Source organism: Podarcis vaucheri (genome assembly GCF_965113315.1).
Source record: "Podarcis vaucheri genome assembly, chromosome: 5".
In the NCBI taxonomy this organism is placed as follows: Eukaryota; Metazoa; Chordata; class Lepidosauria; order Squamata; family Lacertidae; genus Podarcis; species Podarcis vaucheri.
The window spans coordinates 62,665,737-62,692,162 of NC_138763.1; the positions used below are offsets into that span (position 1 = coordinate 62,665,737).

The 26,426-nt window shown below is 41.9% G+C and overlaps 1 protein-coding gene across 3 annotated transcripts in view; it reads left to right on the plus strand.

Annotated features, from left to right (window-relative positions):
* The first annotated feature begins 5,701 nt into the window (after positions 1 to 5,701).
* PPP2R2D (protein phosphatase 2 regulatory subunit Bdelta) overlaps positions 5,702 to 26,426 on the plus strand; it is a 31,731-nt gene continuing 11,006 nt past the window's right edge. The window contains exons 1-4 of one of the 3 annotated variants that reach the window (XM_082222927.1): positions 5,702 to 5,986; positions 6,199 to 6,291; positions 23,065 to 23,148; positions 24,890 to 24,987. In XM_082222927.1, coding sequence (XP_082079053.1) covers positions 5,980 to 5,986; positions 6,199 to 6,291; positions 23,065 to 23,148; positions 24,890 to 24,987 — 282 coding nt within the window. In that variant the 5' untranslated portion in view covers positions 5,702 to 5,979. Of the gene's footprint in view, positions 5,987 to 6,198; positions 6,292 to 9,417; positions 9,429 to 23,064; positions 23,149 to 24,889; positions 24,988 to 26,426 lie in introns of those variants that run through there. The other 2 variants (XM_082222928.1, XM_082222929.1) reach the window with 2 other exon arrangements.

The window sequence follows — 26,426 nt, forward strand, 5'->3', positions numbered from 1 at the left end:
TTGAGGATAAAGAAGCTGTTGCAACATTTATCGCCAAACTTCCCCAATAAGTAAAACAGTAGGACAATGCTTCCTAAACCATTTTTACCCATGTACCACAAGAAATTTGGCTAACCTCTTAGTGATCCCCCCGCCCCGGCTGTTGTATAAATTATAAAGTACTGTGCTACATGCTGCATATTTATTTTTATTTTTTTCTTCTCTCATTTCTTATATTATACAGTGGTACCTCGGGTTCCATACAATTCAAAGAGAAGGGGAAGACAGGTGATAGCGTAGTTTTGTGACTGGCGGGCCTAGCTTCTAATAAGCAACATTCTAAATACTGTATTGGCCCAAATATAAGCCGCACCCGCAAATAAGCCACACCTTTAAAATTGAAGGGGGAGGGAAGAAAAAAAGACAATACTTGGGCTGCCTTCCCCCTTCTTTCCGGCGGCTCGGGGGAGGCTTGGGAGTGAGTGCGCTCCCAGGCTGCTTCCTGGTGGCAGAGCTGTCAACATTTTCCGTTTTTTAAGGAAAATTCCCTTATTCTGAATAGGATTCCTCGCAAGAAAAGGGAAAAGTTGACAGCTATGCCTGGTGTGGGGAGCTGCGCCGGTTTGCCAGCAGCGTAAGGTCGCGAATATAAGCCACACTTTAACTTTGCATGGTCAGAATGGGGGGGGGGGAGTGCGGCTTATATTCAGGCCAATATGGTATAGGTATACTACTACTACAGCATTTGAAAACATAAGAAATCTTAAAAGAAACAAACTTGATATTGTATTAAATGAATGTTGCCAGAACTTTTTCTATCATCTTTGATAACGTAGATTTGCCATTTAAGTTCATCAATTAATTATAGCCACAATAGGTAGGAACAGAACCTTCATGTCCAGCAGTGGTTTATCACTGGTTTAAAACCTGGCAATAAACTGGGGATTACTGCCTCCATGATACCCTGCTTGTGAGCTTAAGAGATATTTGGCAGGAGAAAGAGTGCTAGGCTACACGCTCTTTTGATCTTATCCAGCCGGACTGAATTCTTAAGGGTTTTAAGCTGGGACATGTAAATATAAGGGCCACTGCTTCTTTCAACTCAGCTTTGTTCTTTCTGAACACTTTTTACCATAGCAAAAAATCAAACCACCCCACACAACAATTAGCAACATAGCAGTTAACAGAACAAGGCATGAGAGTTTATATACGAAAAGGTGCGTGCATGCATTAAATGTATGTAATGCTGAAATGTGTTTGCGTAATTTGACATCTACAAAGATACATGCCAAGGGGAAAGACACATAGCTATGATATGATTTTCTATTAAAAGACAGGCCTAGCAGAAGCCTAATCCTATTTTAAACAGGTGTGCAGTTAGAATTGGCAGAGGTTCTATTTTTAAAGCAATAGTCCTTGTTTACGAACACCTTGCTCTGTAACACTCACAAAATAAACAAATTGGGTTGTAGCCAACATTAGCTCTGATCAGAGTAAACCTGTTTAAATTAACCCATTTAAATTGAGGCCCATTATTTTCAAGGGATCTACTCAAAATGGAACTGACATTGGATATAACGCAATAGCTCTACTTCTTCCTACTGGGAGCGAGGGTTGCTCTCCTTGTCTTGGTAGACGTCATCTCACAGGGTAGCCAAGTCAGTTTCCATTCCAAAATCAGGCCTATAACCTGCCTGAAACTAATATAGAAAGTCAGTGTCATCCAAGAAAGTCTAGAGCAAGCTCACAATTGTCTGCTTGAATACCTTACCCAGTGAGGAGGCCACTCCTGATGTATTTCTGCCTGGAGTTCTGAAAGAAAGAATATGGCATCCTATATACTTCCCTGGAGCTTCATGTCCCTTCTCATAGTTAGAAACCATTAACAGATACACATCCCACTCCTTTTATAAAATGCCTTTCTCATTTGTATCCAAAGAAACCAGGGTGACGTAAATGAAATTTCTCCAGGGTAAAGGAAAAGGAAAAGGTACCCCTGACCTAAAGGTCCAGTCGCGGACTCTGGGGTTGCACGCTCATCTCGCTTTACTGGCCGAGGGAGCTGGCGTACAGCTTCTGGGTCATGTGGCCAGCATGACTTCTGGTGAACCAGAGCAGCGCACGGAAACGCTGTTTACCTTCCCGCTGGAGCAGTACCTATTTATCTACTTGTACACTCTGACATGCTTTTGAACTGCTAGGTTGGCAGCAGCAGGGACCGAGGAACGGGAGCTCACCCCGTCGCAGGGATTCGAACCACCAACCTTCTGATCAGCAAGTCCTAGGCTCTGTGGTTTTAACCCACAGCACCACCCTAGGTTCAAATCCTCACTCAGCCGCAAAACTCACTGAACAATCTTGGGTCAGCCAATGTCTCTTAGCTCAACGTACCTCATGGAGTTGTTGTGAGGTCCATGAAGTAGCAGGAGATATGCAGACCACATGATGTGTGATAAATAAATGAGTGGGCAACACTATTACTGTATCAAGCAAACATTTCTATGTGATTGAACTGTGTGCATCCCAGAACATTATGCAGTATGTAGAGGGCTTGTGTGTATAACAGTAACATAAATTATTGGCAAGCTGAAGGAATTATCTTGGAATCTATTCACATAAAGACATTTTGAATGCCTGAGTTTCCTTCCTGGATTCAATTCTAGTAGGACTTTTATGCAGACTTGATACAGATTAGACTGCCACAGTTCTGTATGTTGGATTTATAGCACTTCTAGAATCATAGAAATGTAGTTGGAGTCTTGAGGGTCATCTATCCCAACCCCCTGCAATGCATTACTTTCCTTGATCAAACCATTATACTTCTGTTGATGCAGCCTAGAAAAGCATTAGCTATTTTTGCTGCTGCATCACAATGTGGACTCCTGTTAAGCTTGTGGTCTGCTACTAGATCATTTTTACATTACTGGCAAGCCAGGTGCCCCCCACCTTATATTTGTGTAAGATGGGGAGCACATCGGAACAAATAATGCTCAAACCAGCTTCTGAGAGCTTCTGCATCTTTTAAAACACACTAAGTATACCTTACTGTGTCATTGCAAAAATATTATAGGAAGAGCCCTACTAATGAGAACTTTCTGCATATAGCTAACTTACCAAAGCACAGCCAGGACAACCCTATGCTGAATTAAATGTATTGCTTTCTATTTTCATTGTTACACATGTGGGTTTCCCCTTTCCTTTTCAGTTGCTTGCCCATAACAAAGCTAAGTTTTCAAGGTAAAAAAAAAAGGGGGGGGCTTTGCAACCTGCATAACAGGGCAACTTAAATTTGGCCCCCAACAAGTCAGGTTGCATGAATAGAGCAGGACCATGTGTATAACCAACCAAGGAACAATCTGTTCTTTCTGAAGGAGTGGGTGAGGATTCAAATATTCACACTAAGGAGAAAAACAAATGCTTAACTTATATAATATTTAAAGCATTCCCTGCACATCTCAGGTGGCAGATATAACCAGCAACACTTTGCTTGCCCTTTAACCCCTGCCCCAAACCGGAGTTTCTTTCTCGTGCTCTCTCACAAACACATACGTTTTTATGATTATTTAGCAGTGTAATTTTTAGGCCACTTGGCATTTGAAATATCAAACCGGGCTACAGAGATAGCAGCTTCCCTCCTGCCTCCATTAGGGGCACAACCTTACAGTGGCCACTTGCCAGTGCTGGGCAGGTCCGGCCCAAAGACAAAGTGGGTGGGGCAACCAATATAAATGTTACCTTTGTACAGTAGGCTAGTTTTACATACACTCATATATCGCTCTCTATCCTTCATCCAGGCAAGCAAAGGGCATTAATATCAGGCTTCAAGCACACATTCCAGCTAGGCAGAAGCACTCAAGGCTGGGTGCAAAACAGGGCAGGTGAGGGGTGCAGCCCAGGGAGAGGTGTGGCTTGACGTACAGCCTAGAGCAGGGCTCAGGAAACTTTTTTAGCAGGGGGCTGGTCCATTGTCCCTCAGACCTTGTGGGGGGCCGGACTATAGTTTTTTTGGGGGGCGAGGAAATGAATGAATTCCTATGCCCCACAAATAACCCAGAGATGCATTTTAAACAAAAGGACACATTCTGCTCATGTAAAAACACGCTGATTCCTGGACCGTCCGTGGGCCGGATTTAGAAGGTGATTGGGCCGGATACGGCCCCTGAGCCTTAGTTTGCCTACCCATGGCCTAGAGAGCCAGAGAAGTCTAGACAGCTGCACTTGGCCACCATTCCTGAGTTTCCACACCCGTGTTCCACTGACGTCAGCAGCATTAGCAACGGTGTATCTTGAGCTTTGGTATAACAAGCACTTGCTACTCAGCTGTCATACTATAAAAGAAATGCAGAGAAGGCTTTGGGTGAATTCGCACCAAGTATTCAGAATACCAATGTGGGAGCAAGCACAGGACGGTCAGGCTTGACATTGTGCTTGTGCATCTCTATTAAAGAATGGAAACAACTTGCCCTCCCCTGGGATGCTACTATCCATCAGCATGGACAATACTAAGCTAAATGGAGCTATGTTTCCTGGAACTTTGGCATCTTGGCAAATGACACATCGGGTTTCAGGAGTTGCACTGTGTTCTGTTAAGAAAATATGTGTGGGTTATACAAAAGTATTATACAAATATTTTTCTTTGTTATTAAATTATGTATGACTTGCAGCTGTGCCACAGATTGCAAGGTAAACCCAGGCATAGACCATGGTAGGGAAAAAAGGTAGCTGAAAAGGGGGGAAAATCATGTTAAAATCAGCAGGCGGAAGCAGGGTCAAGCATTTCTCCTTGCAGCTTCTGCAAAGCGCCTCCTGTGAAAATCACTTTGCGAAGAATGGGCAGATGAACAAATATGAGGATGTATTATACCCATAGAGAAGACGCAAAACGCACATCTGCACAAGGACCAATCGATCTGAGCCTCTCTGTAATCCCAAATACCTCTAGGCAGGCCCCAGTAAATAACTGGTGAGGAAAATGCATTCTGTACATGCTCTGGAACCCTGTTTCTTGCTTCACAGACAATAACAATGAATAAGATATTCCGTCCAATTATTTTCCAGATGAAAATGCTAACATTGCCTCACAGTGCGTATCATGTTGAGTTTTAAACCATGTTGCGTTAAAGGCCTTGATTTCCAAGTAAAGGCAACATGTTTAGCCTAACCTGCCTCCCTTCCTGGCTAGGCTCCTAACACAGCTGAGGAAACAGGGTGACCGCAACGAAATCCTCCGCGGCCCCTTCCTTCCAAGCTTCCCATGAAACAGGACTGAGTTTCCGATGAAATGTGAAAAGCCCCATAAAAAGAAGCCTTAGCCTGAAGCAGAATTCTGCTGAAGCCGAAAGCTCGCCTCCCTATACCTGGTGTGACTGTTCACCTGGCCCTCGTTAAATGGGTTTTATTGGTATAGTTTGAAGGACTCTTTAAACTGCTGGCGTGTTCATCACCGAAGGACACGAATCCCTGCTGGATTTTCAACCCCTATTTTTTTGGGGGGGGGGGAGCAGCCCCATTTCCCCCCTCCCTTTCGAGCAAACCGCCTCTCTCCAAGCCCTGCGAGAACCTGAAGCCTCCTCCGGCCTGGCGGGAACCGGCCTCCTCCAACCCACGCGAGAGCAGAGAGCCGCTTCCACCACCCGAGGACTCCCCTCTTCCTCCCGCCTAGTCCTGCCTGCCTCTCCCTTCCCACACACACACACACACCATTCATTCAGGCCCATCCGGCTTCTCCCTCCCTCCCTCCGCCCGGCGGAGGCTGGCAGGGGGATGACGTCACCGGATCAGGCTGACCGGCAATGGGCGCCATTTTGAAACCCCCAAACCTCCGGCGGCGTCGGCGCTGGCGGTGGCGGCCGCCACAGCAGCAGCAGCAGGGGCAGCGGCGGCAGCAGCTCGGGCACCGGCGTCGCGGGTAGCGGCTCCCTTTCCGGTCGCGGTCGGTTTACGTCTGCCACGCGGGCTTCGCTAGGCCCCGGTCTCCGCCCGCCACACACACGGCGCGACATGGCAGGTGAGGAGAGAGAGAGGGGCGCACCAGAGGCAGCGGCTATGGGGCTGGTTTGGGTGGCCCTGGTCTTGGCGGGCGGAGGCAGGCCTGAGGCCTCGGGGAGCCGGGCGGAGGGAGCTGGAAGGCTTTGGCCTATTTATCCTGGGTTGAGAGCAATACTAGAGGCGAGGGTCGGGCTTCTCAAGGCATTTCTTCCCTTTCCCGTCTCTTCGCAGGGGTGGCCGGCGGAGGCGGCGGAGGCGGCAGCAACGATTTCCAGTGGTGCTTCTCCCAGGTGAAGGGGGCGATCGACGAAGACGTGGCGGAAGGTAAAGGGGGTGGTGGTTGTTGTTGTTTTAATTATTATTTTGGGGTGGGTGGGTTTAGGGGACGGAATGACCCTGGGCTCCTAAGGAAGGGCCTCCGAAAGGCCTCACTTCCTCTCGACCCGGCTTTAAAAACCTCCCGCAATGGGGGTGGTGGGGGGGGAGGAATAATGGCAGAGGAGGCTCCTGCTAGTCCCGGAGCTCCCTCCCAAGGTTGCTGCAGGCCCTTCTCCTCTGCAACAACCTTCCCCCCCCCCACCTTCCTGCAGGGTTGATGGGCCTTCACTTTCAAGGCATCCCGCAGGTCCCCAAGCGCAGGATGGGAAGAAGGAAGGGGCTGAGGATGAACCCTGGTTCCCACCGCAAGGGTGCCCCCTCCACACACCCCGGGCCCTTGTTCGGTCTAGAAGCAGCATTAGTCTCGAGAAAGTGTTACCTTTTGCTCGCCTTTTTGTGGTTCTTCCCTTCTCTCTCCCCCCCCCCAAACTAAACCACCACCATCTTCCTCCCCCCCCTTTTTTTTGAATATGTGTAGGGGGGATTGCAGAGTCTGACTAAGCTGCTGCTTGCTCCGCCGTCTCCACACTGTACAGAAAACTGCTCTCTTTTTCCCCCTTTCCTTTTTTTAATGTTCCGGGAGAAATGACAGACAGTGGAACAAGAGGAGTGAAAAGAAAAAAGAGGATTGGGAGTGGGGAGCAGTCTGTCAAGGTTGTCAAGCTACATTCTAGCCATACAAGGGAGGGGAGGAGGCAGCCTCCTCTGAAATTTAGTTTTTAGCAGCAGAAATGTGAAGTCTTCTTTCTGGCAATGCGCAGCTTTAGGTGTACTTTTAAAAATGATATATCAACCAAGGTTAGGTTGAACAAGTTTGTAGCAAAAACCAGCCCAGCCTGTAAAAGTGCATTAAAAGTTCATTCTTAAGTATGTTAACTCCAAAGTAAATCTTACAAAGTTCTGTTTGATTTATTATCTAGTAATTAAAATTGCAGCCTAACTGTTGCTGCTTCATTAAAGTAGCTGGCTGGTACCCATGGTATCCTAGAGTTTTATGAAGAGTCTGCATTGTTTTTTGAAAGTGTACAGGTTGTATTCGTAAACTTATTAAATACACTCTTATTAAAAGTTTGGTTATTTTGGATTTTTTAACATTTATACTACTGTCCTTAAAAGCATTTTAATTTGAGTTTGTGTTGTATTCTTGTTGTAGTTTAAAAATATTTCAAAAGACAAAAGTTGTGGGTTTTCTCTTTACAAGAGTGGAGAGGCCAACTTAGGGTGTGGTTTGGAGGAAGATACTGAAACTTCTGTGATTACTAATACTCAGACTGATAATAGGTGACCCTTTTAACATAATATACTTAGAGAATTAAAAATGGTTTGCAGATAAGCAGTTTCCACACTTCCTTGAACCACTATTTTGTTTTCCTGAAAGTGGCATGTTTTCCAAGAAGCAATACAGTTTCATTAATGCTTACTTAGCTTCAGTTGCCATTCTTTGTTTTATTAAGATGTTTATGCATAGTCAAGCCTTCTGAATCATCAGTGGGTTTTATTGCTGTTTGCTTGTAGCATTATGAATAAGTGTAGTAGAAACATTAAATAATTATTGGTGAGATGTGAAAGAGTTCTCTGCTAGAATGGATAGTAGTAAAATAAATTCCAGTATGTGTACTAAATCTAGTATTGTTTTTCAACCTTGATAGTGATATTTGATAGTCTTCATACAGTTCTGTATCTGGGTGGCAGCCAGCTGCTAAACATTGGTAACAAGATGTCTACATGCTTTCATATTGAGCACAGTTAATATTTATGTAGAGAGTTGCATTTAGAGTTCTATTTATAGTGAAACAATTAGCCACACCCACAGTATGTGTGTCTGTCTCTAGCTACTTTGTGTAAGGGGAAGGGGTTACATGAATAAAATACCTGGTCTTGCACCAGGTGGGAATTTATAGTATAAATTAACGGCACTAAACTTTTACCTAAATACCTTGATCATATGTTTAGTCTTACAACTTTCTTGCTCATGGTAATAAACGACTGCAGTGCATATCAGTTTATCCTGTTTTGAAACAGTTGTTGCAGTATACTTATTTTTGTTGTGAGAAAATAAATTTCTAACTACTCGCTGATGAGAATTTTTTTTATAAGATTGGCAATTGGTTTTAAAAAGTGGGTAATTTGCCATCTACTGTCCACATTAATTTTTCAGAACAGTCTCAAGGAAGAAAGAATATTGTGCTTATGATCAAAATTACTCTTCTCTGGAAGGCTCCAGTCCCTCTCAAACTTTATAGACACCCTTCCAGATCATGTGGAAGCCTCATTGTTTCCATAACAGTTTGCAGTATTTCCTACTCCTGGGCATTGTGACCCATCACATGGCTATAAAAATTAGCGTGGCTTAATTTAGAGAAGAGAGGTTAGAACCACATTGGAGTGCAGAATAGGACAAACTTGCTATTAAATGTGGGTTGTGTGCATGTTATATTAGTATATCGGAATATACTATACTACATGTACAAGGGCATGTTTTATTTTATGGAATATTTGAAAATATTTGACCATAGCCAGATAACCAATTCACTTAACCAGCATCTCAGCTCAAATTTTTGTCCTTGTTTATTTGGACATACTTTCACATCTTGCTTCCATTTCCCTTACCACTATTTTTGAAACAACTTGTTCAAGAAGCTATGTAAAAGAAATTGCATTTAGGTTGTTGGGCCCCAAAGAAGGGCACTATAATTGATGATAGTATGTTTTTGCTGTTTTGTCAATAACATTTTATAATCTTTAGAGATAAGGCAGTATAGAGAGTTATGCAACTAATCTTAAAAATAACAATTTTCTGCACTGGGCATAAGCAAAACTATCAACAAAATTATATGCTAAAAAGAAAACTGACATTCAGGCAGCACATTTGAGAACTTAACCAGTTTTTCAGGATTAAAATTAAAATGTTGTAGATCAGAGTACTCCAAACACATGCAAGTAGTTGCTTGCATTTCACAGTATCACAGTTAATAGAATCCTGATATGTCTGTAACATGTTTTCCTTTCTGTTCTTATACCCTATCCAAATTTTTTTTTTTTTTTACTTAAATACCATGGATTTTAAAGGAACTTGCTTCCAGGTAAGTGTGGATAGGACTGTACCAATAATAGTTTTAGAAAATGAGGCCTGTAATTTTTTATTCATATATTTGTGAAATGCCATCTTAATAGTGATACCCCCGAGGTGAAAATTACATTACTAACTTCCTTCTAGCTTTTGCACTAATCACATAATGTATGGAGGTGTGTATTTTATTTATATGTGTAGAAAATAGGCTTCTAAGTTATGCAACAATCTTCTCCCTCTGAACAACACATAAATTCATGCTATAAGACCTATATTAATTCAGATTTTAGGAACACATTTTTGCATCAGAACCTAATATGTAGTGTTTTCAGCACTGGCATTCATGTGTACTATACATTCCACCATAACTCCATATAGGTAGGCAATGCTGGGTGAGAAGATTTGACAAGAATGGGTCATCTCCCTGTTCGTAACATTTTTATTTTCCTGTCAGTTTCTTGTAGTGTAATGCGAGCCTTGATTTCTCTCCCGACTGTTGACTTTCTGCTACTTGAAGAAATAATACAGAATTTTTTTCTCCAGGCCAAAGTCTTGTCTTTACTCTGTAAAGTACCCATCAAATTGAGGGTACTATATTTTTATAACAATACAGGCATCCCCCAACTTGTGCGCGATCAACTTCGCGTGTGGCCACGTATATGCGTGATGCCAACAAATAACTAATCTAAAATGGTGAGAGAGAGCTGGAAAGTCCTTGTGGCTCACAAGGAAACCCTCCCCAGAGCCTGAAGAGGACATCAGTGAGCCAAAAGTCCAGAAAAAAACACTCTAGGGGCTTTGAAATGGTATGCAGGAGCTCTCACTGCTGCCGTGCTAACCCATTCAACAGCTGTTGGGCTGGAAGCTGTATGTACTGCAGTAGGCTCCCCACTTATGCATGCGGGGCCCTGGAACGTAACTCTTCATAAGTGGGGAGTCGCCTATACTGTACTATGGAACTGGGAATTATGGATTATAGTTCCCTGTTGTCTGTACATACTGTTGTAAACACATATTGGACAGCTTTGGATGCTTGTACCTGCTTAATTAATCAAGATGAGTAATAGACTGGTGGGTGTGCATCAGCCCCTTTGTTCCTTTCCTTGCACAAGTGAGCAAATAAACCAGGAAATCTGAGATTAACTATCATTTCTGGCTTTGTTTGAACTGACAAAGTGTTGTTAATGGCTCAGAAACAAGCCACAGTATGAAGTTCACAAATCTTAATGACTTATTAAGCTGACATGTGAACGTCCAAACACAGCCATTATATATTGTGTGAAGCTGCCCTTAAGGCAGGGGTTGGCAACCTAAGGGGTCTTTTAACTGGACCATGCACCCCTGCCGGTCGGTCGGCTCCCATGCGCTGTGCTAAACCGGCGCAGAACAGAGCAGGGACCGCCTTCCACAACAGTGGCCAGCTTCCCATTGGCTGCAAGTTGATAGACCGCACCATATCCTGCTGTGACTTAATAATATCCTTTAAACTTGAAATTTAGATAGGCTATAATGAACTTTATACTTTTATTTTATGATGCTGTTTTTGTGCTGAAATATCACTACTGGTAACGAATCGGTGTTTGGGAGTGGAGTGTTTAAATGCATTCTTATGAATTACCGTATTTTTCACTCTATAAGACGCACCCGACCATAATACACACCTAGAGGAGGAAAACAAGAAAAGCCAGCAAGAGCCGCAGACATGCTCGCTTGGTGCGGCTCTTTATAGATAAAGTGGCTCTTGCTGACTTTTCCAGAAGGTGGAAGAAGGGATTGATGGGCTGCCCTCTGTCCCTTATCCCACCTCCCTGAAAAGCCAGAGCAAGCTGTGCAGCTATTGCTGAAGCCAGCAACCCAGAAGCGCTGTGCAGCTCTCGCTCTTGCTGTGCTGGCTTAAGCGATAGCTGCGCAGCCTGCATTCGCTCCATAAGACGCACACACATTTCCCCTTACTTTTTAGGAGGAAAAAAGTGTGTCTTATGGAGCGAAAAATACGGTATGTGTAGCCTTAAATAAGTGAAATTTTCAAGGCATTTATTGAAATGATCTCACATGCCACTTATTTTGTATTGATCTGGTACAGAAAGATGTGGAGCTATTAGAATAATAATGGTCTCGAAAGTGCTGATTTGAGTATAGCAAGATATTTTGGTAAATGAGGCTGCAATCATATACAGTGATGCCTCGCAAGATGAAATTAATTCGTTCCGCGAGTTTTGTCGTCTTGCGATTTTTTTCGTCTTGCGAAGCACAGTGTCGGAAAAGTTTTTGGAAAGCTTCAAAAATCACCAAAGTCTTCAAAAACCTCAAAAAAGGCTACCACACCGCGTGCTATGAGTTGCTCCTCGAAGTCAAGTCACAACTGTATTAACGGTTTTAAGAAAAAGGAAACAAACTTGCAAGACGTTTCCGTCTTGCGAAGCAAGCCCATAGGGAAAATCGTCTTGCGAAGCAACTCAAAAAACCAAAAACCCTTTCGTCTAGCGAGTTTTCCGTCTTGCGAGGCATTCGTCTTGCGAGGTACCACTGTATACACCTTAGAATAGCCCATTGAACTTGGTGGGGCATAGTTCTCCGTAGACATGTTAAGGATTGTATGGTTAAATATCACTTTTGCTTATATTTTAACTAAAAAACATTGGGGGGGGGGAGTTTGATCAATGTTACTTCCTTATCCCAATGTTGTGCATAACAACTTTAAAAATGCTTTTGATTTTGAAGCTTTGTATCAATCAGATATGTAAACTGACTTGATCCTCAACATAGTAACTGAGCTTTGCAGAATTTTCCTTTCTTGCCCCATCACTTACCCACTCCCTCTCTCCCTACGTACATTGTCAGCACTTAGTACATGCTGCACACCATTAATTCTGCCTTTGCTGTGTTCTTTGCCACACAGTATGGTAGGACTGGTGCATTTGGACCTGTCCACCCTTTAAATGTTGCTAATGTAGATGGCAAAACCCTGTTGTGCTTTCTCCCATCTTGAGCAATAGCACTGTAGCAATTCTATTTATTTATTTTAAAGCATTTCCAAACTGCTCCTTATCTTTAAAATCCCAAAGTGGTGTACACTGTGTACAGTATAAAAGCATTTGTTAAAACAAAACTATAGCCTAAAATCAATAAAACGGTATAAAAACAGAAAAGTATGTAAAAAGAAATAAAACAGATTCAGGGGATTCAAAAACATAAATATTGTGGCTGTGCATGCAGGCTCCTATACACACTGGTGATGAAAAGTGGATAGAGGGGAGGAGCCATCTGCTGATGCATGTCTATCCAGCCAGGGGAAACCACTACTTCAGGCAAGCAAGAAATTGAATCCCTAAGCTATACAAGAATGTACCATATCACATAAGACATGCTCCAAGAGGCATAATATTTTGAGAAACATACTCATTTCAAACCATCTTTCTTATTAGCAACACTAGATTCTCTGGTTTTATATTTGAAGGATGTGACTAATTCCATATAGAAGCAACTTTGATTTTTCGGCAAACTCATTTTTAGCTGAGCAGATGTCTTGGCACTCATGCCTGTAATCCTGCACTGCAGAGTTTCTTCCTAACTGCATGGTTCAAAGTGCTTTAAGAGCATTGCTATAAGCAAGTGGTCTAACTTGTTTAAAAAGCAAGCTATTATTTGTTGTCACCATCAGGCCCTCCCTCAAGTCCTCTGGCATATGCAGAGAGGTTGGGGTCTTCCTGTCTGTGCATGGGTGCTGTAGAGAAAAGAAGATTGAAGGGACTCCTGCTATACCTTACCTTCTGAAAAATTGTACTGCAATTGGAAGACTCAAGGAAATATGTGTACTGCTGGTCATTCTGCTTATTTTCTTTGGCAAAATTGCAGTTCCTATGCCAAACCATCCCATGGCATGATTTTTCAAAACTTACGCATTTAAAGAGTTGTTTAGAACCAAATAATAAAAATCAAAGAGTTGGAAATAACCTCAAGTTCATCTAGTCCAGCTGACCAAAAAAATCCAGTATGTTTTTAACTGGTTACCATTCAGAATTTACATAAAGCTGTGTGACAGGAATTGATAGGGATACTTATCAGTAATTTACTGGGGTTCATGTGCTTCCCAGGATCATGCCCTATATGTTAGGTCCACAGTGCCTCCTTTCAAAAGATGATTTTAAAAAATCAGATAATTTATATGTAGTAAGAAAAGCTTCCTAATGATTATCATACTATAATAAGAAAAGAAAAAAATAGTACACTCGGGTTGTACTCCTGCCTTCATGTTTCTGTGCAGTAAAGGGTTGACCAAGCCATCAGTTCATTGTATTTTTTTTGTGGATAGTTGAAGGCACAGAAACCCTATCTAGTACACCAATGCACAGCTCCAGGATTATGAGCTTAGTTTGAAGCAAAATCAAATATGAAAGTTCATTTCATGCAGGCAACTTATTCCTACTACCAAACCTCCCTCATGTGTCTAAATACAGGCACAGGGCATTTAAGGTCAAAGCAATGTTGCTGACTGACTTTCTGCTTAGAGACAGAAGAACAGCAGTGCTGATCTGACGGATCCTCACCTTTCTTCTATCGCTGATTTGGCAAGCTATTGATTAATTCCTTCAATGCTGTAATGTGGCCTAGAAACAAAATATAGTACTACCATGCTGTCTTGTCATGACTGATTCTTATAATCTTTTGCTGCCTATTGAGAAGATATATGCCTAACCTTTGAAAATCTTAAAAGTATAAATGATTGTTATACTTTGTCATATTGTTAAAAATTGATTAGACCTGAGTATTGCAAATAAGTAACTGAAGAAACTAAAGGTCTAAATCTAAAAATGTTGGCAAAATCAGTATATTGCTTATAGAATTTAGCAGGTATAGGTATTTTAACTTTCTGAAACATCACAGGCATTCAAACCTACTTAGGCCACCAAGTGAACAGGAAATATGTTGAGTAGCTGTTGTATGTTTTGTTACTTGGGAACTACTTTTACCTTAACTGATCTAAATAGCTAGTAAATTCAATGGACTTTAGCTTAGAATTGTCCTCATTTTTGAGAGACAAACAGATGTAACACTTAAACATCCCAATAAGATGTTTGCATTCTAATTTAAGGATTTGGGGCGCTAGCTATTAAACTTTTTGCCAAAGTTTGAATCAGGATGATACAGTGGTGCCTCGCAAGATGAAAATAATTCGTTCCGCGAGTCTTTTTGTCTTGCGATGTTTTTCGTCTTGCGAAGCACGGTCCGTCGCAACTGCGCCTCTTCAAGCGGCTTTAAAAAAAAACACAAGACGTTTTCGTCTTGCGAAGCAAGCCCATAGGGAAATTCGTCTTGCGGGGCACCACTGTAGTCTCAAAAAGACTGGTAAGGATCCACATGTAGCAAAAGCATCCTGTAGAAAAAGTGAACATACAGTGCAAAAGTTATGAAGTGTATATAAATAGTTTTTCATGCATTACTTGTGGATAACATTGCTTATACAGTCATCAGGTAATCTTCTGTATTGGGAACATTTCCAGAGCAAAACATGTGCCCCTCCATTGCCTCAGCATTAGTGTTCACCATACCTTGCAGATATTCCATGCTTCCCTTCAAGTGTCTTGAAAGCAAATGTGTTAGTATTTGCTATTTATTTTAATAAAAAGAGGGTTGTATCTTCATGGGAACACTAATGCGGGAACATTAGAAAAAATAGCATATACAACAGGCTTACAGGTCATGTTTTAATGTCCCATGGGAATTTTAATTTGCAGCAAAACAGGAACAGGCAGAAACAGTGTCCAACCAGTGATTATTAGGGATTCGGGGGATTAGATTGTGGAATTGCCTCCTAGATATTGGTTTGTGGAATTTCAAAGGGTTCAGTGCCAGTTTTGCTAACATCTTAATGAAACTTCTAAGAAAGAACATCAACCTTTTTGGAGTGAGGTGCCATCAGTATGCAGATGACACCCAACTCCTTGCTTTAATTACTAAACATTGAGGTGCTGCTATTTAGGGTTGCCATATTTTGAAGAGCAAAAAAGAGGATGCTATGATGCAATTTGCCTCAGATTTTACCCCTGAAAAAGAGGACATGTCATGGAAAAAGAGGACATAGGGCAACCCTATCTGTTCTGAATATGTGGAAAGATGTAGCCATGTGGAGAAGGGGTAACAGATTGATACTGAATCCAAACAAAAAAGGTTTGATAGTAGCATCCTGCAAAAAAGGTACATTTTCCTATAATTGATTGGCGTTTCAGTCTTCCTATCAGAACTGGAACCAAGGGTAGGACTGGGTTATCAACATATTGTCCCAAACTGGTCTGAAGTCTATATCATGATGTCAGTTTCATGATTTTTGACCTGGAAATATTTGTGTGTGTGTGTGTGTGTGTACACGCTATGCAAAAATCACGATGTAGGAAAAACAATGAAGCATGACAATTACTCTACATAGCTTCATCCTTATTTCAGACATTGTGATATATCAACATATTGTGATGTTTAGCTGATGATATATCACAACGTTGAAAACCTTGTGATATATTGATTGTATGTTGATCACCCAGCTCTATTCAAGAGTTGTGCTGAACCTTCTCTTTGATGAGCACTTATCTGCAGGACCAAAAATAGTTCTATGCCAGGTCCATCTGTTGTGGAGGTGCCACCTAATTATGACCTTGTGGTAGACTTCTGTTGAAAAATAATTAAAGCAAGTTACACTTCGATGACATAGATTACATGGTTTGGAATAAGAAGAAAATGGGTAGTCATCATGCACAGATTAACATAAGTTTGTGGAAGCCATTTTCCAAAATAGCTTCTAGACTTAGTCCTGCAACAGAATTCCATAAACTATGGCACCTATGTTTGTAAAATGTATGCTAAATGATACATTTTGTGGTGTTTATAATAGTTAACGTAATGTTGATAATTCAAATAATTGTTAAAATATGTGGAAAATAATGTCTTCCTGGTTGCATGTTATTGCCCACAACATATATTTGGGACAAACAGGGATTTTAGTGTATCAGTGATTGGCCAATAGTGTTGCCTCCAAAAGCAAAATACAATAGCAAAGGCTTTTTCTAACTCTGGTTTAAAGATATAAGTTAAGCCTTTTCTAGCATAGAAATGTAGTTATGGGAAACCATCATCTGATGACATTGTCAGACGTCTTATTTCTTGTTTGTGGCCCCTGGCACATGTTTGTGCCCTCTGTCCTACCCACAATAGGGCATACATTTGCATATATGATACAAAACAAATGCAGACCTTTCGTGGGTGGGATCGGAGACCCAATATGCATACTGTGTACTGTGCCTAGACAATCCTGTTGGCACTTCTGAAGGAACATAATCTAGTTCATCAATAAAAATGTGCTTCAAATGGTTTTCTGAACAACACAACTTTTAGTTCCATACATAAGAAAGTCAGGTGTCCTGATTAATGTTATGTGTCGTATGACATTATCATGGTGGTATGAAACTGCTCCCAGATAATAGGACAAGATTGCTTGCTGAGTTCTTCTGTGTTCTCTTGGAATCTCTGGCAAAATTATAAGTGTGTATTTTGTCTTGGTTGCTGAATTCATGCTGTTGGAAAAGAGGGGATTTTTTATAGCGGAAAACAATTGCTTCAAGAGGTCCATCTGTGCAGCTTAACCTTTCCATTCAGCTGATAGTAAACCATTTATAGCTATATGCAGGCAAACACAAGGCTTTAAGCATACTGGGTATAAAAATATTTCCCAGGTGCTTGAATGAAGCACCACAATAAGAGGTCTTGTCTGATTGTTATAATTCAATGACTGTTTTGAGTTTATTTTTTAAATTACAAGATCTGGATTACTTTGTTTTGAAGGGACTTTTTTGTCTTATGCTTAATCTTTAGTTTTTGTGCATAGATGCTGTTAATGTAGGAGCCTTAATTTGCTATTTGTAGTTGTATGCTAACATGGTTTCCCATATCACTCTAGTTAGAGGCTGTCTAAGAATAGAAGTGATTATAACTTGCTCACAAAAATTCACATATAAAATCTTTCTAAATGGTGCATTTGCATTCAAGCACCTAAGTTTTCCCTGTAAAGGGAAAGCATTTGTTGTCAAAATGATTAGTGGTTAGAATCTCTTGGGTCATTATTTTCAGTATCTTATGGGAAGGTATAGCAGTTGCGGAAAATTAATGTTTTCTCTAAAATAAGTTGTACATGTCTAGTGCCATCTGGAAAAGAAGATTGCAAAATAGTGTATCAGGTCTTGAACCTGAGTTGGTGGATGTGTGGCTAGCTCATGTGTTATGGGCTTGCGCCAAAGCTGAGTAGTTACAGTATTGGTACAACATTCTATATCACTATTGAATTTCCTTTCGCCATAGTTCTAGTAGAACTATGCTGGAAGAGCAAGTGGTCTGTTCAATCTAATCTTCTTTGCTTGGTGCTCAGAGCCTTGAGGAACACTAGTTTATTGCACATTCGCCTCATCATTACCTTTTTTTTTTGCTCTATAAGACGCACCAGACCACAAGACGCACCTAGTTTTTGGAGGAGGAAAACAAGAAAAAAAATATTCTGAATCCCAGAAGCCAGAACAGCAAGAGGAATTGCTGTGCAGCGAAAGCAGCGATCCCTCTTGCTGTTCTGACTTCTGGGATAGCTGCGCAGCCTGCATTCGCTCCATAAGAGGCACACACATTTTCCCTTACTTTTTAGGAGGGAAAAAGTGAGTCTTATAGAGCAAAAAATACGGTATATCCTCCCCACTCTCTATGGGTGAGGTTCAACTATTGTTGCACTTTGATGTAGAAGATGTGCATTGGGAATGCTGGGAATTTGCTCCAAGGTGGATCTGGGCTCATTGACAAAGCTTGCTGCCTTCTTAGAATGCAGGTGTTCAAAAACCTCAAAACTGGTTGTCAAATCTTAGCTTGAGAAACCAGCTAGTGGCACTTGAGGCCAAATTGCATTTTTTGCTTCAGCCTGGAATTCTCTGATCTATTGCTCTTTAAAAAAATCCTATTGAAGAGGCCATTTACAGCATGGATAAGAGACATAACCCTATGTCTCTTAGTCCCACCCATGTTTTAATTTTTCCCGCCATGTTACTTACAAGTGCAGTTTTGGCTCCCTGGCATGAAGGAGAAGAAAGTGAGTGGCAAAGGAAGCACTCTCTTCTCTGTGCCCTTCTCTGATGCAAAATATCCTTTACCAAACTGAAGCTGTGTTTGACAACTTAGTGGTTGCAAATCCTTGTTTCCTAGCCTCTACCAGCACAGGATCTCACAAATGTGGAACTGTCCAGTTATCATACATAGCTACAATGCTGGTTCCCCAGCAATATCTATGCCTGTTTTGGTGGATGGGGGGCAGTAAAGTCATATATTGGCTTGTCCCTTTGGTTTGAGGGACACTTAATGACATACATTTAGATTCATGCAAACCTCCCTGCCCCACAGCATATATATGATAACTACAGTGGTACCTCAGGTTACATACGCTTCAGGTTAAAGACTCCACTAACCCAGAAATAGTGCTTCAGGTTAAGAATTTTGCTTCAGGATGAGAACAGAAATTGTGCTGCGGCGGCAGCAGGAGGCCCCATTAGCTAAAGTGGTCTTCAGGTTAAGAACAGTTTCAGGTTAAGTACGGACCTCCGGAATGAATTAAGTACTTAACCCGAGGTACCACTGTAGACAGAAATCTACAGAAGGGGAGATGGTAATTCTGGCTGTCATTAGCAAATTGTCATTTCTGTGTCTTCTTCTAGTATGCCATTCTTAAGATAACCAACTATTACCTTTGGATCTGCTGGCATATTTTTTACTAGAATTTCTGATAAAATTCTAAAATGTCTGAATCTTCATACATGCCTAATAAGGTGGAATATATTTGTTCCAGGCATTTCACATTTCCGTCAACAATCTGTAATTTCTGGGTATATTATTTAATCAGCATATATTGTTCCCACTTAGGCTGATATTTGTGTTCTAGAGACTCTAAATTGGTTAAGAACTTGCATATTCTACTCCCTTTGTTATCAAACATAATTCATATTTTACACCTTCTTGGGTCACTTAATGAACCACAAATCCATAAACGTTTTAAGTACCGTATTTTTCGCTCTATAACACGCACCTGACCATAACACGCACGTAGTTTTCAGAGGAGGAAAACAAGAAAAAAAATTCTAAACGAAACAGTGGATGTATGATTTTTGTGGTTCATGCTATGGCCACAGACGTGATCTGACGGTGAGTTTGGGGGGGTAGCCCAATGCAAAAATCCTGAGGATCCACGTGGATCCATGCTTTGTAACCACGTTTTTGCGCCATTGCAGCCCCATGAAACAGTTGTTGCGTGTGTGTTTTTTGGTGCAGGCTGTGGCCATGGATATGCTATGTGATCTGATGGTGAACTTGGGGTGACCCAGTGCAAAAATCCTGAGGATCCATGTGGATCCGTGCTTTGTAAACATGTTTTAAGTGGGGAGGGAAGGAAAAGCATTCAAGGGACAAGGAACACGCGTGGGGTGTGTAGAGAAGGATGCGGCTAATAATGCAGGCGAGGGGTCTATGGAGAGAAGGAACACGCATGGGGGGTGTGGAGAAGGATGCTGCTAATGATGCAGGAGAGGGGTTTAAGGGGAGAAGGAGCTTGCATGGGGTGTGTGGAAAAGGAGCTTTTTGGTGAGCTGGGGGGGGGGAGGGAAAGAGCACTGTTGCTTTAAAGGAGCCAACCGGACAGCAGCCACTTACAGCAGTGTAAGCAGCTCCTTTCCTCTCCCGCTTTGCTCCTTCTCTCCCTCTTTGCTGCTTTACGCAGCTAATGGCGAATCCCCTGCAACCCAAGTCCTGCTCAGCGGATCAGCTGAGACGCTGGGAGAATCGTAATTTCCCCCTCTCCCTCATCCCGTGCCCTCCTGTCCCCAGCAGCCTTTTAAAAAACTTTTTTACTGGTTTTCACTGCGCTCGTGGCTCAGAGCCCTCCTGTGCCCTGCCGTCCCTCTGCAGCCTCATTGCTCCGTTTAGAGAACACACAGACCTTTGCTAGCTGAGGCTGCAGCAGCTGTTGCTGGCTACGCGGCGCTTTTTCCGGCTCGCTATGGCTCCCGTCTGTCCCTCCTCGCGTGTAAGCGGCTGCTGCCCGCTTTGCTGCCATGGCTCTCCTTCCCTCCCTCCTCGGCTCCTCCCCCTCCTCCTGGCTGTAAAGCAATCAAAGCTAGAGCTGTGCAAAGCCCTGCAAGCGGCTCCCGTTTTGCTTGACTGACGGCAACCATGGCTCCGGTCGAGTGCATTCGCTCCGTAACACGCACAGGCATTTTCCCTTACTTTTTAGGAGCAAAAAAGTGCGTGTATTGGAGCAAAAATTACGGTATATCTCTAATTTCAATGTATAGTGTAACAAGGGTAAAGGTATAGGTACCCCTGATTTTAGGTCCAGTCGTGGACGACTCTGGGGTTGCGGCGCTCATCTCGCTCTATAGGCCGAGGGAGCTGGCGTTTAACCACAGACAGCTTCCGGGTCATGTGGCCCCATAACTAGCAATTTCTGAAGTCTGCCTGTGACTAGGAATTCAATTTGAGCTAGCAGACTGAATCACTGCCACAAAAAGGTTACAGTGGTGCCTCGCAAAACAAAATTAATTCGTTCCGTGAGTCTTTTCATCTTGCGATGTTTTTCGTCTTGCGAAGCACGGTCCGTCGCAACTGCGCCTCTTCAAGCGGCTTTAAGAAAAAAGCGAACAAACTCACAAGACGAAAACTCACAAGCCCATAGGGAAAATCGTCTAGCGAAGCAACGCAAAAACCGAAAAACCCTTTCGTCTAGCGAGTTTTTCGTCTTGCGAGGCATTCATCTTGCGGGGCACCACTGTATAAAGATTGGTAGCTCATACTAGAGGTAATGAAGACATCTTTCTAGAGAACTATGGGTGACGTTATTTTTTAGTATGGAAGTCATTCAAAGACTATTCTAATCTAGTTCTCTAGGGTTTTCATTTGCATAAAAAAATCACTTGTGTGGTAGAAGATACAAGCCATTTCAGACAGCACAAGCTTATGCTCATTGGCTTCCACTTCCTGTTTCCCGTTATTGCATCTAAAATTGTTAATATGGAGCTTTGAATATCCATGCATAACTTTGAAACAAGAAATGATTTTCTCTCCAACACCATCCATTATTACATTTATATGGGCCAGATAAATTATCTCACTAACTTCCCAAAGGTTATGGAAATCTGTTCGCACGTGGTTCGTTTTATTAATCTAAAATACTAATTTTACCATGCCAAACCTGTTTTTCTCCAAAGCATGTTGCTATGTCTTCAGTAGAGACTGCTTCAGATTGCAGCCTAAGAAACATAAAAGAGTGAGGCCAGGGTCCACAGAGCTACACAACTGTGTAGTACTGTCTCCTCAAGTTGTGAGGCTCAGTTGTGTGAAGCAGCCCAAACACAAGCACATCCTATGCCACATAATTAGTTAATTTTGAAACTGAAGCAGTTAATAGTATCATAGAATTGTAGAGTTGGAAGGGACTGCAAACGTCTTCTAGCCAACCCCCTGCAATGCAGGAATCACAGCCAAATAATCCATGACACCCAACTTCTGTTTTAAAACCTCCAATGAAGGAAAGTTCACTTCCTTCCAAGGTAGGTTTTTTTTCACTGTTGAACAGCTCTTACCATCAGAAAGTTCTTCCTAATGTTGAGTACACATCTCAGCGATTCAACATAGGTGTGTTTGAGTGTGCATCTGTGTAGCTACTTGGATTCTGGCCTATAGGTTTAGCATGATAATGTGTACCTTAACTTTAGAAATAACTATTACCCTGCTTATACTGCTCACTAGAGGGAAGAGGAATTAAGTAAACTCTAGGAATACTGACATCAGAGTGTTACCTTGCGGTAAGGGAAATGGGTGTGGAGGCATAGAAAGCACTGCAGACTTCATTCTCACTTTATTGAGATTTGCTCAAGTCTGCCAATATCTTAGCATGTTTCCTTAAGAAAAAGGAATATCTCCATTCTCTCCTCAGCTCTGTTATTGTAGTGTTTCAAATTTATTCACTGAATAATTCAAAATTTAGAATCTTAATGCTAGTAAGTACATCCAGTGTAGCAGTAATCTTTCTCGCACAATAGAATATAATAACCAAACGGGCTGGGGAACAGATTACGTCTAGTTATTAGATAATGTTCAAGGAGCTCTTTCATCCATTGAAGGGCAAGACTGGATCCAACCCAATATGTTTTATCCCTTCCAAGCTGATAAATTAATGCCATGGTCATAGTGTTTGTAGCTTTCTATAACCTTGAGGGCTTTTAAAAATGGAAAGCCACATTTTCAAATGTTGTTGTGTTAGAAGTATTATTACAATCAATCAATCGTATATACATTTTGTCAAACAAATAAATAAAACACTGAGTGGCTTTCCAAGTGTCCTTTAGGTAGAGTTTAGGCTTATGCACCCATGGCCTTTAGACAACATTCATTACTAGGATTATTTTTTTTATTTGCATTTATATACCACTGCTCTGCCAAGGCATCCAAGGCAGTTTACCATTTAAAAATAGTAAAGCAAATAAATTATATCAAATGTACAGTAGTAAAGTCTTCTCGGGCCAACTGGGAGCTGCTGGCACAAGCTTCCTGGCCTGGGCTCCCTCGCTTCTCCCTTCCCTCAGGTCACACAGAGCTCCAGGGAGTGTGGGAAAGGAGCTACCCCAACAGTTCTCTCAGACCGTTGATGTTTCTGTCAGGAGCCGATGGTATGTGTGCCCAATTTTATCCTAAATTGTCATTTGTCATATTGTTACAGTAGAGCTAGGTTGCATGCTTTTAAATGCAGGCAGTAGCTGTTGGTGCAGCAGAGCAGGGAGGGGAAATGACATAGTGGAGGCTCAGCGGCCTTTCAGGAACCAGCAATGGTGCCTGGTGTTCAGAAGACCGGTGACCAACCCTGCCTACACTGCCCCACCGACCACTACTGCATATAGGCGGCCTCCTTTTTGTACTTTGAGCATCCATGACCGCCTAAGCTGCTTGTGAATTTCAAAAGGCATCTTGACATCCATAGCTGGTGTCGATTGTAACTGGTAGGGAGGAAGGCAAACAGGAGATAGCGTCGGAGACAATTACTCCCGGAGCCACAGCCAATGACAGGCAAAACTGACTCCTAGTTTTGTCCACATCCTTCTCCCTGCTGAATTCTACAGTGGAAGCACAATAAACGACTTGGACGAAGGAATTGAAGGGGTGCTAATCAAATTTGCAGGTGACACCAAACTGGGAGGGGTAGCCAATGCTGCAGAAGACTGAATTGGGATTCTAGACTGTCTTAACAGATTGGAGAACTGGGACCAAACTGACAGAATGAATTTCAATAGGGACAAATGTAAGGCTCTACGTGGAGGCAGGAAGAACCAGCTGCACAAATATAAGATGGGGAACACCTGCTTGCTGGTAGTATGTGTGAAAAGGATCTGGGGATCTTAGTGGACCACAAGCTTAACATGAGTAAACAGTGTTATGAAGCAGTGGAAAGTGAAAAAAGCTAATGCTATTCTAGGCTGCATCAACAGAAGTATAGTGTCCAGATCAAGGGAAGTCATAGTACTGTTCTGTTCTGTTCCGTGTGCATAGGAGGGTGGTCAAGATGGAAACAAAGGCTTATGAGGAAAGGTTGAGGGAGCTGGGTATGTTTAGCCTGGAAAAAAGTGACTGTGAGGGGGTATGATAGCCTTCTTCAAATATCTAAATGGCTGTCACATGGAAGACGGAGCAGCTTTTTTTCTGCTCAGAGGGTAGGACCCAAACCATTGGATTCAAGTTACAAGAAAGGAGATTCCAACTAAACATCGGGAAGAACTTTCTGACAGTAAGATCTGTTCGACAGTGGAATGGACTCTCTCAGGAGGTTGTGGACTCCCCTTCCTTGGAGGCTTTTCAGCAGAGGCTGGATGACCACCTGTCCTGGATGTTTTACTTGAGATTCCTGCTTTGTAGGGGGTTGGACTAGAGGTCCCTTCCAACTCTACAGTTCTGTGATTCTTTGATTTTAGAGTCATAAGAAGGAGGAACCTGATAGTCAGTGCTACTCCCTGAAATGGTTGTAGGTAAGGCAGGCAGGTGGGGATTGGCTGACAGCAGATTGGATTGGGTGGGGCAATGCTTCATTCACTGAAATGAGCCAGCCTCCCCTGCATCTTGTTATCTTTAACATTTCCACACTCAGTGTTGAGTGCACAAATTTGAGATTGTTCTTCATGATGTTTGGACTACTTAAAATGTGATGAAAGCTTGTAGAGAGAACCCATCACTTTTAATAGTACAGTTGAAAATCCGCTTGCAAATTCATAGAATCATAGAGTTGGAAGAGACCACAAGGGCCATCGAGTCCAACCCCCTGCCAAGCAGGACCTGTTGTCCGTTCAATTGTATACCCTGTTCTTAAGGTACTTGGCTCACTTTACACATTATAATACTTTTGTCTCTGTTTTCTGTTTACAGCTGACATTATCTCAACAGTTGAATTTAATTACTCTGGAGATCTTCTTGCAACAGGAGACAAGGGTGGCAGAGTGGTTATATTTCAAAGGGAACCAGAGGTCAGTGCCATTCAAAACAATAAAAAAGTGGTTCTTCTCCCTTGCAGTTTATGTTTAAAGTGAATGGTATTACAACATGACATCATCAGTTTTAATTTATGATCAAGCTATTTTCTTTTAAAAATTGATCTTTATACTTTACCTGCCAACTATTTCAAGTACATTGATGTTTTCCCCCAGAATTCATTAAGTCACAGTCATTCTTCAGATTACTCATTTTCAGATGATACTACCTACATTAGTTGTATGTACATTCATAAGTAGGAATAGAATGGCTTGAGGAACATCTGTTCTTTATTGCTTGTTCAACTATACTGAAAAAGAATGCAATAAGATGACTAAGATAGGTTAAGCAATACATATATATCCTTAGCCACTGATGAGAAAGATTTTTGGGTTGGCTACTAGTTTTTATTTTACGTGTTTATTACATAGGTATTGTGTCAGTTGAAGGGGAAAGTGTGCACTAAGTCATACCATTGTGTTAAGGAATGTACATTTGTCTTTGGCAATCTTTAGAGAGAGGACTGAACAAAAAAATAGAGAAAACTTGCTGATACTTTTAGGAACTGCAAATAGAAAGGTACTAGAAAAAGCTGTCTGATTTATTCACACCATCTCAGGAACCTGTAAGTCTTCATTCCAACTAGGTCTGCAGTCCACTTTGTGCACTGTGAGGAGTTTAAGGTTCACAAAATAATGAGGTCTTGCAGCACTGCAATGCAAGAATAGCCTTGCTTTATTTCAGATTTTGTAAAAGGGGAAAAGCCAGTTGCAATACTGCTTACCTTACTACAGATGAGGAAGAAATTCTGATTTAAAACTTTGTGGAAAACACACATGCAAAGCTAATCAAGAAGATCCTCGCTTTCAGAATAGTTAAAAATTAGTAGCTGCAAGAACAAGTGAATTGATTCCATACATTTGCTTTTTCAAAGCAACAACAAAGGAATGATACTTTTTTTTCAATGGTGCTTCCAGATATGTGTAATGGAACTAGGTTTCTCTGACTAAAGTTAATTTGTGACATTGCTCCAAGTTTATGAACTGTGAAACAGTCATATACTGACTTAAACCATTGGGCCAGTATTATATTCTCTGATTTGGCAACAGCCAGTGATTTTTTTGGGGGGTGGGGGTGGGGGAAGTTGAGTTAGAAAAATTTTCCATGCAACTTAGGTCCATTTTACTTTTATTTGGTAAATAAATCTAAAAACTGCCCAGCTTGTCTAATATTTGATTGCTGCTGACACCCATTAGTTGTTACTTATGAAACAGATTTTTTCCATTAAAAAATAAAGTATTGGAAAACTTTATGCCCCATATCACTGGCAACAGCTCTCTAATGTCCCAGGCAGTTGTCTCTCCCAGCCCATATTGTATCTGGGGATTTGCTACATGGATAGCATGTGCTTTATCTCAAAGCTACTTCCCCTTCT